General features: G+C 36.9%; 1 protein-coding gene across 1 annotated transcript; it reads right to left on the reverse strand.

Annotated features, from left to right (window-relative positions):
* Positions 1-473: 473 nt before the first annotated feature.
* On the reverse strand, positions 474-20483 carry LOC147384528 (Tetratricopeptide repeat (TPR)-like superfamily protein). The gene is made up of 8 exons (XM_086425535.1): positions 20286-20483; positions 20042-20170; positions 19134-19229; positions 18967-19039; positions 1858-1919; positions 1574-1655; positions 911-971; positions 474-804 (listed from the first exon to the last, which is right to left on the reverse strand). The coding sequence occupies exons 1-8, from the start codon at positions 20421-20423 to the stop codon at positions 753-755; spliced, it is 693 nt and encodes a 230-aa protein (XP_086281661.1). The 5' UTR covers positions 20424-20483; the 3' UTR covers positions 474-752.
* Between the last annotated feature and the right edge of the window lie 1199 nt (positions 20484-21682).

The raw sequence follows: 21682 nt of genomic DNA on the forward strand, positions 1-21682 counted from the left end.
TTCACTTACCACTTCGTGAACATAATAATAATAATAATAATAATACAAAAAAAAACCATCTAAGGTATAGTCAGATGAGCGAGACCACACCTCACGAAGCAAAGGTCTTGAGTTTGAATCCCCCTTAGGTGTGAAGCTCAGGGATATATCCTAAAAATTACCTGGTGCATGTGGGGGGCGGGGTGTGCACGTGTACCCGAGGATTAGTCGGGTGCGCTTAGAAACACAGATCCCTTGGTTCCAAAAAAATATATATATGTATGGAGAAAACTATCAATTTTTAATACACCAATTTTATTTTTATTTTCATTTTTTTGATAACCTAGAAGTTTTATTAAAAAGAGGACAAGGAATCCTCAAAGAAAGAAGCAACAAACAATGGCTAAAAGGCCAGAAAAACAAAAGAAACAACAGCCAAAAGCAAAGCCCAAACCCTACACCCCCAAAGGAGTAATCACCCTATGCACACTAGATTCCACCAAATATGGAACACACGTCATATTTGATCAGTTATGATAATTCACCCTAGAAATATGGGATTATCTACATATCAGATCTTGGAACATAACAATGTCCAGTGTATATAACCCAAAAAGATCATAACATTATAAAAGATTCCTCTCGTGTATACTGGATTACATATATAGAAGAGCATTATAATTAAATAAAATGCCTCGGGAGAAACTGCAATTGTTACAGATGTAGCCACCCAAATTTTCCTTTAATAATCATATGGATGATTACTTGAAGTATCAGTTGCAAAGCAATGTCTCTCTTGTTGCATTTCCAGTAGTTGGATTCACCCTGATGAACAAATTATTTTTCAAAGTTAAATGGAGACCTCAGCTTTTACAATGAAAAGTAATCAAATCAAGAAACTGAAAAACAGTATTAGGGAAGAATTTCTTACCCGTCTGCAACTTTGCAAAGGTATTCCCGTTGATCTTCTCTCAATGGTACATCTGTGAAGTCTAGCCACACCACAAATCAAGCTAAAATTAGATAAATGCCTTCCAACGGAATATATGGGAGATTATTCAAGACTTCAAACATTGAGTATGAGATGGGAAATCTCATGCTTCTTTGTTAGGATGTTGAAAACAACCTCGCGGTACACATACCCATAGTAACCAAGTTTGGGTTTGGCAATTATTCGGTCAGTTAATTCAGATAAGTTTGGGATATATTTGTGAATTATACAAATGGTGGTGTTTTTGGGTTTCTTCCTAAACCCATTATCTTGAACCTCCCTAAAAATCTTATCTTAGACTAGAGATTTGAAGGTTGAAGAAGAGAATCTCTGATTTAATCAGCTAGTCCTTTATTCAGCAAATTTTACAATTTTTTAGAAAACTTTGTGGAGTATTTTGTGACAGTATACCAGTGTAAATGGTTCATTTACTTCAGTGGGCCATGCATTGTTCAAATGGTCGAAGAACCGGACTGGACCACGTTAGCGTACACTCACGACAGTATTGCTTTGCACTAATATAGGTGTTGTTTGATTTTTGGCCCTCAAACTTGCATTATAAACTCGTTAAAACTAGAATCAATTAGTTTATTTCCTACATACCTGCCCCATTTATAATCGATCCCTTAAAGGATGTGTTTCCAGTAGCAAGTGCCCCCTCCAGGTTTGCATTACTCAAATTTGCCTGCAGAAAGTAAGGACACAGACAAGAACAGTAATAGATTTATAGGATCGCAGTTCTTTCCATCATTGAAGGTAAAATATTGATCACAGATTCATAAATTACAGTTATAAAATACATTAACATGTCAATACCAGCCTTAAATTAACTTATTTGGACAATTTATTTACATTCACACAGGTATAGTAAGTTATGTCTGAATCACCTTTGTTACATTTGCCAGGGAGAAATCAGCACCCCTGAGATCAGCCTCGGAAAGATCAGCACCTGAACACATGTTAAAAATGGTGACAGCGATGAGAAAATAAAAATTGGAATAACATACATTTATCAGCATTGGACAGATCAACCACCGAAATATGTGATACAAATGGTGAAAGTGACATCTAAAATAACAGCAGCAAAATATCATGATCATCAAAGCCTTATCCCAAAGCTTTGGGGTCAGCTAAAAGAACCATGTTTCTCAATTCAATTTTGTCCAAAGCCACGTCTTCTGCTATTGAAAGTGTATTCATATTCACTTTCACTATCTCAATCCACGCTCTTTTGGTCCTTTCTATTGCTCTTTCAGATCCTTCAACTTATATGATCCTTCTAATTAGGGCTGTAATCGACCTCGTCTAGAACCTACAAGTTGTATATTCCTTATATCTGGGGTTGTAATAGGCCTTCGTTAAATGTGCCATCTCAATCGATTTTTTCATAGCTGTGTCTATTGGAGATGTTTCTTGACAACCCAACATTCAAATCCATAAAGCATAGCTGCTGTTGCTGAGTCTTACAGAATTTTTCTTTTAATTTAGTTCATACAAGTCATTTGCAAACATTCCAAAAGAGCACCTCCGTTTTAAGCCTTTAACCGTCCAACACTGATTCTATGGGCAACATCTTCCCAAATCTCTTCATTCTTATGTATAATAGACTCGAGATAACAAAAATGGTCATTTCAGATTATTTCCAGACCATCAAATTATAGTGAACATTCCTCTTCATGGAAATAAAGATTAAAATTTTCAGGATTCATGTAGGGGGGATTTTACATCAACTGACAACCTAACACAATCCACTAGTCTCATCAACTTATAGTATATCATGAACAAATAATATACACCAAGTTATGTACTTTTGAATATGAGCAATTACTCGATCTATAAGTAGAGCAAACAAGTACGAACTCAATCTGATCCTTGGCTACCAATATTAATCGGAACTCATTTGTCTCATCTCTGTTTGCTTTCACATTAGTCACAGCTTATGAATACATTGCTAATTAAGTCAATATATTCATTAGGGACTCATTTATTTCTCAATGATCATTTTTGAGAGCCATGGATTACCAGTGGAGCATTCAAGAGCAGAAGACCATGGAGTGCTTGTATTGAAATCATCTTGGAATTATTCGAGGGTATCAAGCTCCTCTATAGAGCATCTCCAAGAGATAAAGAAATAAAAGATTATGAGAGATGAATAAATAATCATAACAGAGACCTAAGACAAAAGTTTCACCCCAAGTTGACTTATAGAGGTTTCCTAATTCCTTACCACCATTTAACAAGGGATGAGTCATAATACTAGATGGGCCAACCAAATCCAACTTGGGCTTATCTTTTAGTTTGGACCTACTCTCTTTGAAGCATCAGTGAGAACCCTTGATTATCTTTCGAGATTTGAATCACCCATAGGAGCTTGGACATCATCACTCTCATTTAGCACATCGTGGATATCACAACCTTACATATGGAACTCACATCAGCCCTTCATTTTGCATTATCTAAACATCTAGATACTCATCAGGTGAAGGAACCAATGCATTCAAAAGCTATGAGACTTTTTTCTAAGTGTTTTTTCTTTTCACTCATGCTCATTACCACTTTAAGTTTAAGTCCTAACCTCTTTTTGATCATTTTCTCCTACTTAACACCATTTGGAAAAAATTCCGTTTTATATCACATCCCTCTCACCATTTCTCCATTTATTTCTATTAGTTTTCTCTTCTTCGTGTCTTATTCTATTTTGAATTTCACTTATACTTTTTTTAGCCTTCTCCCCCTTGTACTAAAATGGAAACAAGAGAAAAAAATTAAATAAGGCATGAGGAAGAGAAAATCAATAGGAATGACAAGGAAATGGTGAGGTAGATGTGAGGCAAAATTGACTATTTCTCAAATTATGACAAGTATGAAAAAATGACCAAAAAGAAATCCGGCTTAAACTTAATGTGGTAATGAGCATGGGGAAAAGAGAAAGGGGAGACGGGGAGGCCTAGAAAAAATTCTCATTCTCATTCTCATTGGTGAATTTCAAATTCTTTGGAAAGAGTATTGGCCTCTCCTAGGTCAGGTCTCTGTCAACTTTTGAATGCATTTGTTCATCTGCATAATTAGTCTCTAGAATGTAAGATGAAAGGTGGTTGTGGGTTCCATGTATAAGGTTGTGACCTCCATGATGTTCTAAATGAGAAGTGGTGCTTTTAAACTCGTAAGGATGGCTAAAATCTACATCTCAAAAAATGCTCCAAGGAGAGCAAGTCCAATCCAAGAAGAGTAAGTCTAAATTGGACTTTAGTGACCATCTAGTAATATGTTTCATTCCTTATTAGATGGTGATAAGGTAATAGGAAACCTCCACAAGTCAACTTGGAATGAAACTTGTATTTTAAATCTCTATTAAGATTTTTTAATCATCTCCCTTAACCTTTTGTTTCTTCATTTCTCGAAAATGCTTTATACAGGAGATGGATAATCTCGAATAGCCCCAGGATGATTTCAATGCAAGCACTCCAAGCTGGACCAAGTATGCTTTGAGTCTTCTGGAATGACAGTCGGGAATGGACCTGCGACAAAGAGAGATGCATCTCAGTTAGTTCTTTTCAGTCTATTCTAAAGCCCTGAAGTCCTGGGTCTTTTCTAGTTTCCCTTATCTAAGGGGCTAAGGTTCCTTCAAAAGTATCTTTGCTTGGTTAGTTTCTTATGATAAACTACTAACTCTTGATCATCTAATTAGTAGGGAATTCATAATGCCAAACTTTTTTTGCTTTATGCTAAGCTAGTGGGGAATTGGTTGATCATATACTAATTCAATAGATTTGAGAGTTTTAGGGTTAAGGTTTTTGTGGAGAAGATGAAAAGAGAGTTCCTATCATTCTCTCTCTCACTCATATATATATTAATATCATAAGAGTGTTACCAATAACAAAAGAACCCTTGGAAGATTGTAAATAAACAAGAAACCCGTATAAGAATTTCTACACTCCTCAAGTTGGTGCATATATATATTTTCATGCCCAACTTGTTAACAATGCTATGAAAAAGTAAACTACCTAGCCCCTTAGTAAGGATGTCAGCCAACTGATCTTCAATTTGCACGAATGGAGTACAAATATGTCTAGACTGCAACTTTTCTTTGATGAAGTGCCTATCTACCTTAATGTGTTTGGTTCTATTGTGTTGCACTGGGATATGAACAATACTAATGGCTGCCTTATTGTCACAATACAAACTCATCGGCACATGAATAGAAAGGTTCAATTCATTTAAGAGGATTTGAAGCCATAGAAACTCGCACACCCCATGAGCCATTGACCTAAACTCAACTTCTACACTGGATTTTGCAACCCCTGTATGTTTCTTACATCTCCAAGAAACAATATTACCCCCAACAAATGCACAATACCCAGAGGTGGAACGATGATCTGACACTGAACCTGCCCAATTAACATCTACATAGGCTTCAACGCGAAAACTACCATGACAAGCATATAATAAACCTTGTCAAGGAATGGATTTTAAGTACTTTAGGATTCTATAAGCAACATCTAAATGAGTTGTAGTTGGTGCATGGATAAATTGGCTTACCACACTAACTGCATAAGCAATATCTGGACAGGTTAAAGAAAGGTAGATAAGTCGGCTCACAAGTCTCTGATATCTCTCAACACTAATACAGGGCTCACCATTAGACTGACGAAGCCTATGGTTTGACTCAATAGGAGTATCACAAAGCTTGCAACCCATCATACTTGTCTCATGAAGGAGATCCATAACATATTTCCGCTGCGACTTCAATCCCAAGAAAGTATTTCACTTGACCCAAGTCCTTAATCTCAAACTCCTTCACTAATTGGCATTTTAATTTTTTTATTTTATCATGGTTATTACCAGTCACTACAATGTCATCAACATAGACTATGAGAGCAGTAATTTTCTCATTGGAATATTTAATGAATAATGTGTGGTCAGGTTGACTCTGCTTGTACCCATACCCCACCATGGCACAGTTAAACTTTTCAAACAATGCTCTAGGAAACTGTTTCAAGCCATGTAATGCCTTTTTTAGTCTGCATGCTTTCCCTTCAACAGCTGGACATTTCAAACCAAGAGGTGGTATCATATACACTTCTTCCAAGTCACCATGCAAAAAAAACATTCTTCACATCAAATTGTAGCAATGGCCAATCTTGATTGGCTGCAAGGGATAACAAGACTCTAATCGAGCTCATTTTTGCTACCAGAGCAAATGTTTCACAGTAGTCAATGCCATAAGTTTGAGTGTAATCCTTGGTGACAAGTTTGGCTTTATACCTATCCATTTATCCATCCGGACGATGCTTCACAGTAAAGATCCATTTACATCCCACTGGTTTCTTTCCTCTAGGAAAAACAACCATATCCCAAGTATTATTCTTCTCAAGGGCCTGCATTTCCTCCTCCATTGCCTCTTTCCAACTTGGTTGAGACAGGGTATCAACAATACTACGAGGAACAGATACTGAAGACAAAGCTTTAGCAAAAGCGCGATAAGAGAAAGACAAAGAACCATATGAAACAAAATTGGAGATAGGATGTCGATTACATAACTGAACATCTTTTCTAATTGCAATGGGAAGATTAGAATTATCAATTTTAGGAGTAGGGATATTACCGTTGACGGATGGATTTGGGGAGGATTCTTGGTTGGGCTCATGAGAACTCTCTTTAGTGCCTTTGTCACGTCTAGAATACACAAGTAATTATTTCTCTTCTTGCATGATAGGAATCTCCCCCTGACCATTATTATTGCCGACTTGTAATTCTTTCTCTTGTATAATAAGAATCTCCCCTGGTCATCATCACCACTATTTATGACCACTATCAACATTGTCAAAGGGAAGAGGACAAGACAACAACTCTTGGGGAAAAAAACCTCTCTACTTTCATTTGTCTCCCCCTAGAGAGATGTGTTCCAAGAGGAATAAAAAGAGGTAGACTTAAAAAATGTTACATTCATATATACAAAATATTTACAAGAAAGGGGATGATACCATTTATAATTCTTTTGATTAGAAAGATACCCAAGAAAGACACATTTGATGACTTTAAAGCCAAGTTTGGTGCGGTCGGCTCGAAAGACATGAACAAAACACACATGCCCAAAGACTTCGGAAGGAATGAGAAACACCTTATCAGGAGAAGACAAAACCTCAATGGGAATTTTAAATCCCAAGACATGCGAAGGCATGCGATTAATAAGAAACATAGCAATTAAGAGAGCATCCAACCAAAACACTTTTGCTACGTTCATAGTAAATAAGAGAACTCTAGTAACTTCCAATAAATAACAATTTTTTCTCTCAGCCACACCATTTTTTTGAAGAGTGCTTGCACAAGTGATTTGGTGAATGATACCATGCTCACTAAAAAATGAAGAAAGACCATCAGACATGTATTCTCCACCATTATCAGATCTAAGGACTTTAATTTTTACACAAAACTGTGTTTCAATCATTTTGTGAAAGAGTTTAAACACAGAATAAACGTCACTTTTAACTTTTGAGTAAGTAAACCCAAGTAACACGAGAAAAATCATCCACAAACGTAATGAAATGATGAAAACCACGTAATGAGGTAACTGTGGAAAATCCCCACACATCAGAATGAACAAGAGAAAAATGTGAACTGCTTTTGTACCACTAGCAGGATAAGAGGTTCAACAATGTTTAGCAAATTCACACATCTCACATTGAAGATCTGACACAGAAATAGAATAAAATAACTGAGGAAACAAGCGTTCAAGCAACAAAAAAGAGGGATTGCCAAGCCGCCTATGCCACTGTAATAACTCGTTAAAACAATGGCCACTCCAACAGTAGATGGAAGCTTCTAGACTGAGGTAGCAACCCGTGATGGGGGATCCAAAAAATAAAGTCCTCCTTCCTCAAGCCCCATACCAATCATCCTCCTCGTATCCAAGTCCTAGAAAACACAATGAGAAGGAAAAAAAGTGACACTACAATTTAATGATTTCGTGATGACTCACAGAAAGGAGGTTTAAAGCAAAATTAGGGACCTGAAGAACAGATGATAAGCTCATATATGGACAAGCAATAACGCTACCCTTGCCAACTATAGAAGAATAAGAACCATCAACAACTTTTACTTTGTCCCTACCAGAACAGATATGATAAGATGAAAAAAATGAAGACATACCAGTGATATGATCCGATGCCCCTAAATCAATAACCCAAGAGTTGTTAGGAGTGGAAATAGATGCACTGAAGGCCGAGGCCGAAGAACGTGAGTAAGCGACAGCACATGTAAAAGTCGTACTAAGAGGCTCCAATTGAGCCAGAAAACGTCGAAAAGCCTCAACCTCACCTTGAGAGAGGTTAGTACTACCAGATGCAGGTGTTAGAGTTGGAGTAGGCTCTAATATCTTCATGGAAATAATAGAAAAAACGCTTGAACCCCTCCCACTATTGTAACAACTACCTCCTCAACCAACGGCTAATGAACCTCTATGTGATAGACGACCATGAAGATCCCAACAAGTATGCCTAGTATAGTGAGTACGACCACAATTGTCACATTTCAATTTATCTTTATCATCAAAAGTTGTCCCTGAACGACCACCGCCTCGAGCACGACCACCATTGCAACCTCCTCTTTGGGATATCAGGGCAAAAGTTGATCTTTCACGAATGGTAGGTTGGAGCATAACATTACGACGACACTCCTCATGATGCAAGTAGGAATATACTGCAATTAATGATGGAAGAGACTCCTTTCCTAAAATTTGAACCCTGGCTTGTTCGTACTCAGAGTTTAAACCGGCAAGTAACTCAAATACACAATTTTCTGCAACCAACTGCTTATACGCAATAGCATTGATAGAACAATGGGCCCAAAATATCTGATAATGATCCAACTCTTCCCGTAGACGTCAGAGAATAGAGTAATATGTAGACAAGGGCTTATCAACTTAGCTCATCTGCCAAATACTATTGTGCAACTTATACACACAAGCTGTGTTGCCTACTTTTGAATGTCTCTGTAGCTGCATCCCATATCTCCTTGGCGGTTTGCAAAAATAAGAAATTACTACTAATGTCGGGTTGCATAGAATAACATTCTCTGCATCCCATCTGTCAAAGATTGGATCTTCAGAATCAGGAATTGGTAAACTACCAATCAAATATCTCATTTTGTCTTTTCCTTTAATGTATAGTATGGCCGATTTAGATCAAACAAGGAAATTATGGCCATCTAGCTTCACTTTAATGATTTGAAGATTAGGAACAATACTTTGAGGCATACTCATACTCCCTTCACCATTCAAAGGCACATTCAAAGACTGACTAACCTCAAACATTGTAAAAAAACCTTTCGAAAAAAACCACCACCACCTTGTGAGCACGAAATACACTCCACTAGAGCAAGTAATTGAAATGAACAGATGGAGAGAAAATGAAAAATCCTGAATTTTTGTCATTTTGTTGATTTTCCACTAAAAACATTATAACTTGCTCAAAACAACTCCAAATCCCATGAAACTTGTTTCAAAAATTCTCTAAAATCACCCTCTTAGAAACAATCAGAAAATATCAAAATATCTGATAAAACAGCGTCAGATGACGTCAACACGTCGACTGCTGGCGTCATCAGACACAGCAAGTAAAAGTCTTCTTGTCTCTCTCCTTTTTCTTTAAATTTATTTCTAAGGTCCTATTTTATCTTAAGATTTGATACTAGCTAGATTTGAGAGTTTCAGAATTAGGGTTTTTGTGGAGAAGAAGAAAAGAGATAAAGAAAGAGTTCCTATTATTCTCTCTCTCACTCATATATATATATATATATATATATATATATATATATATATATATATATATATATATATATATATATATATATATATCATAAGAGTGTTACTAATAACGAAAGAACCCTTGGAAGATTGTAAATAACCAAGAAACCCTTATAAGAATTTCTACAAATTCATTGTCCATTTGTGGGAAAGATTTGGTCCCATTTTCTGAGGCTTTTCAAAATTAGTTGGGCTCTCCTAAATTTCTTTAAGTTTATTTTTGCTAGGGTTAGAATATTTTCGGTGGTAGGAAAATAACCCTTTGGACCTTGCTCTCCTTTGCTATTTGTTGGTGCATGTGGAAGGAGAGAAACAGGTGAAGAGGCATCACCATGAGTTGCTTTTGTTTATATTAGGGTATTTTTTTTATTGATGCAAGCTAGGTGTTGCTTTTAAAGGTGTACTTTTTGAGGAGTTTGTCTTTAGATGGGAGTCCTTACACTCCTTTTAAGGTTCTATTTTGTTTTCGAGCTCTTTTGTTCTTGTACTAGTGATTGGTCACCTCAACCGCCTTTTTTAATTAATTGTTTTGGTTATCAAAAAAAATTGCAAGCACTCCATGATCTCATGTTCCTGAATGCTCCACTAGTGATCCATGGCTCTCAAAACTCACCTAGACTTCTAACGAGCGAAAATACACATAATGAGTCTTTCTAAAAAATAAGGTTCTTTAAGGGGAATCTCTACTATACATGGGAATGTAAAATTTCTCATGGATATCCCTAAGAGAATCTATAATGTAATGATGAGAATCAGGGGCGGATTTACAGTGGGGACAACCAGGGCACTTACCCCCACAAAAATTTTAAAAAAATTAGATTCTCTTGAGAATTTGAAATATATTGAGTTTGCCCCCACCCCACTCAAGTTTTTCGATTTATTAGAACTCTTCTACTTGGTTAATATTTGGCAGTTGCCCCTACTCTCACTGATGACATTGTTCATTGACTGAGGTCTTTTCTCATAGACTAATAAGAAATGACCTAAATGCCCTTTTCTACAACCTCCAACAAACAACCCATGAATTTTTGCTTCAAAACCACTCATCTTCATGTTCTTCAACCTTATTGGAAAACTATAGTTTGCCCCCACTACAAGAAAATCCTGGCTCCGCCCCTAATGAGAACTATGTGTGTTTATGTAAATATGGAGATATATGCATCATAATTTCAGTAATGCCCAAAAGATAATTTTGATAGATGTGCACAAGATGGGTATTACTCACCAAATTATTTTTCTACGTATTTTGTCATATTCTTTCTCTAAGTCAATAAAAATCATATAGAGAATCTTCATATTTTCCCTATACTTCTTCACATTTGTCTAAGCAGAAAGATTACCTCGATGGTTGATCTTAACTTGCACAGAACCAAATTAGCTCTCCAATATATTTGTTTTTTGTCTTGACCTTTGTTAAATCACTCTTTTCCCATAGTTTCACAATGTGATCCATAAGTTTAATACCCTGATAGTTAGTAGAGCTTTATAGGTCTCATTTAACTTTATATATAATACTAACATGTCTTTTCTCCATTCAACTAACTTCCTTTTAATCTTTAAAACATTATTGAATAGCTTAGTTAAGGAGGACAATCCAAAACTTCCCATGCATTTCCATACTTCTACTGTGATATCATCCGATGCTGAAGCCCCAAATGTTTTCACCTTTGCTAGTGTTGATTTCGCTAAGCACAAGGAGTCTTTGGTAGTCCTGATTTCATAATTTCTGAAAATAACCCCACCACCTTTCCCTAATATCTTCACCTCTTACCAAGAATCTCTAAAATTCGCTTTTAATGCACTTGACAACAATAATAAGTACTATTGAAGTGGATAACAGTATAAATGGAGCAGATGGAAACTAGGAGAGGCAATGGGTCGAGTCGCCTTCTACTCAAGGAGTGAGCCAAAATAGAACCTGCCTATACCTGAAGTAAGTTGAGATTTGCCAAACCCCATACTAGAAAATTGATAAAATTATGAAACGAGTACTCAATCCTCCATCCTGATTATTTTGGTCATTCTTTCCCTTATTTATTATATCACAAGAAATCCTCACTGGGGCCACCATATGAATTGCAAGACTTCTTAAACATTTGAACTATTTTTCTATTGAATTATTTCCATATTCTCTCTTTCATTTTCTCTGCCTAATGTGATATGACTAAAATTCTCCCACATGCAAGGAGGTCAGTCATCCAATGTATAGGATAGAAAAATAATTTGAACTTCATATGTACCTTTGCTATGTTAGTATTCCCGTTTTATACTTGGATTATCCTAGGTAACAGGACCCATCTGTACAGCCAAACAGATACAAATATCCACGGAAACGCCTGAAGTAGTAAAATGTTCCCTGGTAAGTATTCTTCTCCCATCACATAGAACTTTATAATTCTACAACTGAAAGCTTGCTATGGTAATAGTTGTGCCAATTTCTAGCGACTCCTATGATCTTAAACAGAATGTCAGTTACTTCTAGTTTTTACATGTTCTTTCTTGAATCTTTAGATCCTTCTCCGAACAAATTCACAATTAAATTCAATTCATCCAGTTCCATGTCTCATTTGAATTCCCAGCAGTGTTGTCGAATAGCTTATGATATGATATGCAATCAGCATATGCAAACAATTTTTTTTTTTTTAAATAGAGAATAAAAATAAAAACTTTAAAAAAAACTTCAATAATTGAAGTAACTTTAGAAAAGAAAAAAAATTATATGCTTTTATTAAAATTTCATGTTTAAAAAGTATTTAAGAATGCATAAACTCACAAACTTGAAAATGGAAAATGGAAAAAATGAAATTTTAACTAGTCATCTATCCCAGTCCGGTGCATTTCTACGTAAGATGCAACTCATGATAGGTAGGTCTTTATCGGCGAGGCAGGTTGCTCTCTCCGTTCCCCCCCAAAGAAGGCAATCGGTTCAACTTATTTAACTGCAACTTACGAATACACACAAAAAAAAATACAATCATCTAAGACAATCAATTTTGTCAAAAGCGATCGCATATGCAAAATCTGAGGGATAAATTGCATATAACATGGTGGTATATGCGAAAATAGAGGGGCTGCTGTGTATGCAATGGCACAAAAAAATATGTGATCAGATATAGCATATGTGATGGCATACGTGTCCAACGGCTAAAAAAGTAGCCGTTGGACAGCAACTTGATTTTTTTTTTTTTCTTCGCCTTCTTATTTGCCTATAAATACTCCACTCTTGGATCCCTCATTTGCGCTACTTCAAAAACAACTTCCATTGAGCATTCTACAAGTTTAAGCATTAAAATCATCAAGTTTATTCAAGATCAAGAAGCATGATCAAATCCATTTCTCCAATCTCCAATCCATTTCTCTTCTCTCTAATCTCAATTTCTCTAGAAATCTCCATTCTAGTCTCTACACTCTTGCAAGCAAGACTCCAAGTTTCAACTTTCAAGAATCAAGGTCAAATTCAAGACTCATCACTCAACTCTCAAGAATCAATCAAGACTCTCCAAGTTTCAAAATTCAAGATCAAGATTCAAGATTCAAGACTCAAGATCAAGATTAAAGAATCATTCAAGAAGATCAAATATCAAGATTCAAGAATCAATAAGCATAAAGCCTTGGAGTTGAGGTATTTATAAAATTATTTTACTTGTTTACTTTTTTGTTAGACATTTGAAGAACATGGCTTCTTCATCGGCCAACTCCTCCCTAAGGCCCAAATCGAATGACCCCGGTTGGAAATTCGGTAATTACCGTAGTGTCACCAAAAAAAATCAAATGGTGTGTGAATTGTGTGACTACATAAGTCAAGGAGGAATCACACACCACAAGCAACACCTTGCTCACATGGCGGGGTCAAGTGCTAAGGCATGCCCAAAAGTTAGTCCCGAAATCAAACGGAAAATAATGGAATATTTAGACAAGACCTCTAGGAAAATAAGAGATGATGCTGCCATATTAGAAAATTACATAGAAGGTAGATGTAGTGGTGGGATTGATGAGGACGACGATGAGGACATTTATGTACATGAACATGATATCTCCCTATGACCACATCGATTAGGCGTTCTAGACCAACTATTGCACCAACAAGAAGAGCATCTAAAAGAGCATGTGTGGAGGTCCACTAGATAGATGGTGTAGGCCACATCCCGAAGATGTGGTTACCCAAAGAGAAAAAGTAAAAGGCCCCGCAAAAACCACAATCGAGAGCCATGCAAAGGATAGAAAAACTACTATCCAATACATAATAAAATGATTTTACCAAGTGGGTATTGCCTTTAATACTATTAAATTGAAAAGTTTTAAGGTCATGATTGAGGCCATTGGACAACTTGGAACGGGATTAAAGCACCATCTTACCATGAAATTAAATAGCCGTATCTAAAGAAAGAAGTAGAGTTCACTCAAGATTTCCTAATGAATATCGAGAGAAATGGAAGACCTATAGGTGTACTCTAATGGCCGATGGATGGACTGATAGACCTAGCCGAACATTAATTAACTTTTTAGTTAATTGTCCGACTAGAACTATGTTCCTTAAATTTGTTGATGCATCGGCCCAAAGTATGTTCCTTAAACTATGTTCCTTAAACTATGTTCCTTAATTGCCGAATATTTTTTAAAATTACTAGATAATGTAATTGATGAAATCAAAAAAAAAAAAAAATGTTGTCCAAGTGGTCACGAACAATGCAATTCATATGTGACTGCAATCACTTGTTAATGGACAAAAGACCTCGTTTGTATTCGTCACCTTGTGCGGCACATAGTATTGATCTATTTTAGAAGACATTGGTAAGTTACATATTAAAATTGTTGTTAGGGTCAGAAAAATTATTATTTTCATGTATAAGCATGCTTTCTTGTTGCAAAGAATGACAAAAAATATTAGTGAAAAATTACTTAGACCGGCTATTACCCGATTTACAACAGCTTTTTTGATACTACAAAGCTTGTATGGAAATAAAAGTCAACTTAAAAGCTTTGTAGTGCCAACTGATTGGAATAAAGGGCCTTAGTCAAAGAAGAATGAAGGAAAACTCATTGTCCATATTATTCTTTCTCAAAACTTTTGGTAAGACCTTAAGAAATGCCGAACCACTAACTATTGTCCTAAGATTGGTGGATGATGACGAAAAACCACCAATGGGTTACATTTATGATTACATGAAAAAAACGAAATTAAGGGGAGTAGAACCAAACTGAGAAACATGAAATGCGGAGGATGTACCTAGAGACGTGGTAACTGAGGCCACAGTCGAAAATGAATGAGTATGAGCATAGATCTGATCTTGGATAATAGTGGCAATCTGAATCTGGAGTTGTTACAAATCAATAGTGCCAAGGGAAATAGGAGGATCAGTAGGAGGAAACTCCACAGCAGCAGCACGGGGAGCAGAATGCTCCAAAGACTGAATGGCAGAAGATCTCAACAAATAGAGATAGAGTTGAAAACAGTAAGCCTTCTCATGGCCAATCTTCCCACAATGGTTGCATGTAAGACCACTCCCTTTACCACGACCCCGACCCCTAAATCCCTGGGAACGAGGGTATGAAAAATCTGAATTGGCTGTTAGAGTCATCTGATGTATAGTTGGAGCAAAAAAAATACTAAAGGCCTAAGAGGGAATGCCACGACAACGCTCATCACTATCAATGGTTGCAAATGTCTCAAACAAAGAAGTTAAAAAAGTGGTGTTAAGAATATGGGTCCGAAGTGCCTCAAACTCAGGACGTTAACCCATGAGAAATTGATAAGTCTGATATCGAGCAATCCTCGTAAGTATTACTGGTTGCTTCTGCAGATAACTTAATCATAGACTCATAATGAAATAGCTCTTCCCAACAGGACTAAAGAAACTCAAAGTAATCAACTACACTATGTCATTCAGAGCATGCGCATATGTCTGAGTAAGGACTGACCACAAAGATGAGACAGTCTCATGATATATAAACATGGTGTAAATGCGCTACTCCATGGAGTTAAAAGTCATCCAAAAATGATGCAGTTGTCGATCTCCCATTATTCAATTTTGGGATCAGTGAAGGGTGACTTATTAATGGTGCCCAAAAGTCATGTAGATTTCCTTCTACTTCCCAAATAAAGCCTAACAAATCGAGATTAAGGTTGAAAATTCCAACCATCTAATAGGGCAATGGTAATGCGTTGGGCTAAAGAATTTACCCCAAGAAAAGTGTTGGAATCCTTGGTCTCTTGATGCGATGTCATTGCTCAGTACGAACAAGGAAGATGTAACTTGTAGGAACTTTGGCTTGACAGGAGATCTCTTGTAGTCTCAAACCATGATGGGATAAACCACAAGGTAAAAGAGGTTGCCTCAAAAACAGCGGAACCCTTGCTACCGCAACGTGAAGGCCATGTACTTTGACACCTAGAGTTAGGTGTAACTTGCCCCAGAGTCACCCGGGAGCACCCATGTAATATTGTGTAAGGCTCACATATCAACCCCGTGCCAGGGTATATCTATTAGCTTAGTGGCATTTTAGTAATAAAAGAATATGATCAGCCTCTACTTTTGATGTTTCCTTTTGGAAACCTAGGAAAGACATAGCATACTCTTTGTAGGAAGGGTGTCTAGTGTTCCAATCCCCAACCTACACCCACGTTGACTTCAAGCCCTCACGCCAAGTTACGTGGAGTCCCGCATGTCATAGATCATCAGTTGCTTGTAACACACCTATTTGCTTTTGTAACATAATACTCCGTGTCATTGAATATTATATCAACAAAGTTGTCTCTGGACTTTTCCTCGTATTGTCCCCATTCTCTTGCTTGCTAGCTACGTTTTGTGTTTGGAGATAATTTTTACAGACTTGCTTATGGATTAACACCCCTTGCGCCACATGACCTCGCTTTGAAAGAACATGGTCATGACACGCAGGCACCTAATAGTACCCTATTACTATCGCAGGCCACAATATAGTTTCTATTACTGTCAAGACTCCAAAAAAACAGCACCCTTGCTGTCATAGATCACAAAGCAACACCCTGGTTGTTGTCGCAGACCCCAAAAAATAGCACCCTGGCTGTCGCAGATCACAGAGCAACACCCTAGTTGTTGTTGTAGGCACCTAATAGTACACTAGTTGCTATCGCAAGCCACCAAATACCTTCTATTGCTGTCGCAGACTCCAAAAACAGCACCCTTGCTGTCACAGATCACAAAAACTACACCTCAGCTGATGTCACAGGCACCAAACAGCACACTTATTGTTGTCGTAGATCACCAAATTACACTCTTGCACAGTCGCAGATCACCAAGCAGTCCAGCATGGGTAGAAAAACCTTATCGCAGGTTAGGGAGAACTCTAAACAGCCTATCACAAGGCATAAAAATAACGATCGGAGGGCAGAAACACAATGCAAAAACTCTATCGCAATATGTCATCACCAGCACAATCCTCATCTTCAAGATTTGGAGGGTTGATGAGGGAAGAAGAAGAAAGAGAAGAATCAAGATTCCAAGAATCAAAAAGGAAAACCCAAGGAGAAGGAGTTGATGGGTCCTCTAGGGCTTTGATACCAAGAAGAATTATGGAAAAGTAATTGTCAAGTCTCTTAATGAGAGCTTGGCGGATATTTATATTAACTCATGTGTAAATAATAGAAAAAAACTACTAATAAACGACATTATCTCCAATAGTGAGAAGAATAATTTGTGAAAAAAAGTCATTAAGACTAAGTATGGGGAGAAAATGCTAGGGTGGGAGACTAGGGATGTGAAATCATCTAATGGTTGTGAAGTGTGGAATGGAATTAGAAAAGGGTATCAAGAATTTCAAAAGTGGATTGTTTTTAAAGTGGGAATTGTGCTCAATTTTGGAAAGATATCTGGTTTAGTGAGATTGTTTTATTTTGACAATTTCCTTTGATTTATGAGCTCTCTTCTAAAAAAGAGATGCTCTTTTCGGCTTTCCAGAGCCTTTCTAATAATGGTACCTCTTGGGATCCTTGCCTTAGAAGGTCTCTTAACAATTGGGAAATTCAAGAATTAGTTGACCTATCTTCGATTTTGGATCTTCAATACACGGAACAATCAGGGAGTAACAGTTGGGAATGGACTCGAAACAAGGAGAGAAGATTTTTGGAGAGTTCTTTCTGGGCTACTCTAGAACCCCAAGGTCTTGATTCTTTCCCTTTTAAAATCATTTGAGGTTCAAAGGTTCCCTCTAAAATCTCTTTTTTTGCTTCGTTAACACTTTAAAAAAGTTATTGACCTTAGATCACCTCATTTCTAAGGGTTTTGCAACTCCAAACTTTTATTGACTGTGTAAGGCAAGTGGAGAGACTATTAATCATTTGTTGCTTCATTGTTCCTTAGTTTCCAAAATGTGGTATCATTTCTTGAGGATGTTCAAAATGTGTTGGGTCCTCCAGGCTTCGTCAAAATCACTTTTCTTGAGTTGGGATAATAATTGTTTCACTAGTAGGAAAAGAAGTCTCTGGGCCTTACTCCCCTTTGCTATTTGCTAGAGCATTTCGAAGGAGAGAAATGAGAGAATCTTCTTGGATTTGGAAAGTTCGTTCCATGTTATGGTCTTGATGGTTTTGGGGTTTATGTATCATTGGTGTAAGTTAAATGTGGACTTTAAAGAGGTCTTCTTCGAAGAATTTGATTTTAGGTGGGACTCTTTGTGTTCCTTATAAGTCTTGTGTTAGTTTTTTTCTCTCTTGGCTTCAGTCTTGCCTTGTATGTTTGGATGGCCTTCTCGACCTACTTTATAATAAATTCTTTTATCTATCCAAAAAAAAAAAAAAACAACAGTGTTTGTAGTCCAAGGGTTAGGACTTATTCTATTTTTATCAAATCTTTTTTTTTTCTTTAGTACATAGAGGCAACAATCTAGAGCCCCTTCTCTAATACAATTTGTTTCCGACAAAACTACTTGGAAAAAGGACATGATCCAAATATGTATTGTCATTCTTTCTCCTCCTATGCTTGGATTAAAATGGGACTAACTTCAAGAGATTTGAAATCTTAAGAAAGAGTGCCTCATAGGGACTCCATTCATATCAGCATATTAGACAGAATGGAAATGATAAATCACAAACGACACAAAATTTGCCCCTTTACATGAGATTTACCCATCAAGGAAATGCATAGAAGGACAAAGTGAACTGAATACATCCTTCGGCCACTCAATCCAAAAACAAGACCAAATGTAGTTTACTTGCCTGTTAAATCAGCATCGAAGAAGCTAGCACCCAGTAACTTCGCACCTTTAAAATTTGCTTGTCGTAATATTGACTGGAACAAAGAAAATGATAATCAACCATCACTAAGCCAAGCAGTGATCCAAGGTTAAAAAAAACTAAATACGTGTAAACTTAGAGATCTATACCGTCTTAAAATCTTGTTTGATCAAAGTTTTCGAGCTAAAATCCTTCCCAGTTAGATCTTGACCCCTTGTCACTTCAGCGCCGTATGGACCTCCTCCCTTTCCATGTCGAGAGAGAACACCAACACACAGAATTTAACACTTCAGAAAAACAAAAATAGAGGAAAATATCAAAATGGCAGCATGATTTTAGATATTGTCCGAGATTGAGATGACTTTCATTTGCAATGTGAATCGTCCTTACATCGATTCCAATATTTTGAAAATTTCAGCTAAGTCAATAAAACTCGACTAAGTCGATTGGGTTTTTGTATTGTTTGTTTGTTTTTTGGATAAAAACACCTAAACTTTTGATATTTAAAATTTCATAAACAATATGATAAAATAGGATGGTTGTCCCCCCTTTGTCTCAACCTTTATCCACCCCTCCCCCCTCACAACTATAAAGATGGGTTGGGATTTAATTCCATCACAATTCTCAAGGACAACTTCAACAATGAGAAAAATGAACTATGATTTTAAATCTCGTCCGAAACATTTCACTTGTATATCCATCTCGTTGGTGGACAATACCAAGACGTATCAGACAAGTCGTCTCAGTCTCAGACGAGATTTAAAACCATGATTTCAACCAAACTTATTTTATAAAATGGTAATAATTATTTCAGAATAAATATATATTAATTAATACATATAATCCGAGTTAAATAGTTTATCTGAGATGGATGACTAGGATGAATCAACTCGGTATTAGTGACTACGAGACGAGACAGAATACCGAGTTTTAAAACCATGAATAGCTGTGCACACAGAAAGAAAAAAAAAAAACTAAAAATTAGGGGTTTTATCCATTGTCTTTCATCTATAAAATCAATAATGACCGAAGAGAAGAGAATTGGTCGATCAATTACCTTGAATGCAAGAGCGGGATCAACAAAAAAAAGAGAAGAAGCAGAGAGAAAAGCAACAATGCTCGCCCTAGCGAGAGATTCTCCAAATGAAGGGAAGAAGTCCTCGGGAGCTCTGACTCTCAGAAGTCCCTGTAACAATGTAAGAAGATAATCTAAAATGAGCCGAGTACAGTAAACAATTAATTTATACTATCAATGGTGCGTAGGATAAGGAGGAGAGGAAAAGAGTGGATGGCTTATTTACAGGTGAGTAGTGTTCCTGCTGCGTACGATAGCCTGCGAGGGAACATGAGCATAAATATGGTGGTTTTGAGTGGTGAGAGATACGAGATTTTGAAGTAAATTTGGAACAGAAGAGCGGACCGTTGAGAAGAAGCGTCATGGCTAGGACTCTGTGAGAGAGAAACAACTGTCGTCATTTTCGCCTTATCCGACCACAATATATTTTTGTCTTCGTCTATATTTTTTTATATAAGTAGTTAAGTATGAAATTTTTTTTACTTGGGAGGGTAATTAAGTATAATTTTAGAAAGGAAATTTAGTCCTACTCTTGTACAATCGGCGAAATTTAGTCGACTCTTATCAAATCGACAAAATTTTAGATGAGATCTGCTCCCTTGACTTTCGTTGACTTGGTCAAATCATTAAGAGAAATATGTTTCTATTAACCGAGAGGGTAAAATGATTGTAATACCCTCATTTAGGCAAAATTACCAAAATATCCTTCGTTTAAACAAAACCTAATGGAGATCAAATCCCTTATTGATGAACAATAGATTAAAATTTAAAAACCCTAGATCTGACAAATCGACTTTGGTTGATATTTAGTGGTACTCCCGCAAAATAAGATCTATCTCCTTGACTTTGGTTGACTTGGTCAAATCCTTAAAGGACATTTCTATTAACCGAGAGGGTAAAATGACTATAATACCCTCATTTATATGAAATTATCAAAATATCCTTTATTTAAACAAAATCTAAGGAGGGGGCTCCTCATCTGAAAAAGAGGCGGGTAACTAACACAGAGCGGATGGGTCGGCGATCGTTTTGAGGATGTTGGTCAGATTTGTGTCGTCAAACGTCTTTTTTGAAATCATACGAGGAAGGTTGACTCCAAGTTGACAATCCAGAGCAAGGATATAAATGAGATGACCAAAGCCAAGACTCCTCTTAGATTGTGATTGTGTTGTCATAATGATGTGTTGAAAGATAAGTGTTGGCAAGCACATAGGAACACCGTAAGCCACATAATACAGCAAGCCATACTAGTGGGATGCCAATTCAGTGGAATTTCCAACGCGAGGGTAGAAGTTGCATAAGAAAATATTGTGTAGGATGCGCAAAGGAGTGAGCATGCATGTTGACCATATAACACCTTTGGACCATCGGAGTTAATTGTTAGGACCACATAACACTTGTTGAAGTTGTTCTTGTTGAATCAAGTAGTCAGACTCTGGCTCAAGCATGGGCACATCAATGACGGGCAACCCCAAAAGTCTACCAATTGTGTGAGGGGTTACCACCGTGCGAAGAGGTGGCCAATGGTGAAATGTTGTAACGACAAGTGATGAAGGATTGTATTCGGATTCCGTCACACTGGCATAGAAGTTTACCACTTGCATAGAGTACACATCACTACCA

This window comes from Akebia trifoliata, chromosome 15 (genome assembly GCF_017979445.1).
Source record: "Akebia trifoliata isolate Shusen 1 chromosome 15, ASM1797944v1, whole genome shotgun sequence".
Classification (NCBI taxonomy): Eukaryota; Viridiplantae; Streptophyta; class Magnoliopsida; order Ranunculales; family Lardizabalaceae; genus Akebia; species Akebia trifoliata.

Excerpts from the sequence above, each read along its gene's own strand:
- LOC147384528 (XM_086425535.1), bottom strand. The coding sequence starts at position 20,423 with ATGACGCTTCTTCTCAACGGTCCGCTCTTCTGTTCCAAATTTACTTCA. Across the intron at positions 20,171-20,285 it reads AGCAGGAACACTACTCACCT|GGACTTCTGAGAGTCAGAGC; the intron begins GTAAATAAGCCA and ends ACATTGTTACAG. Across the intron at positions 805-910 it reads CTTTGCAAAGTTGCAGACGG|GGTGAATCCAACTACTGGAA; the intron begins GTAAGAAATTCT and ends TTTGTTCATCAG.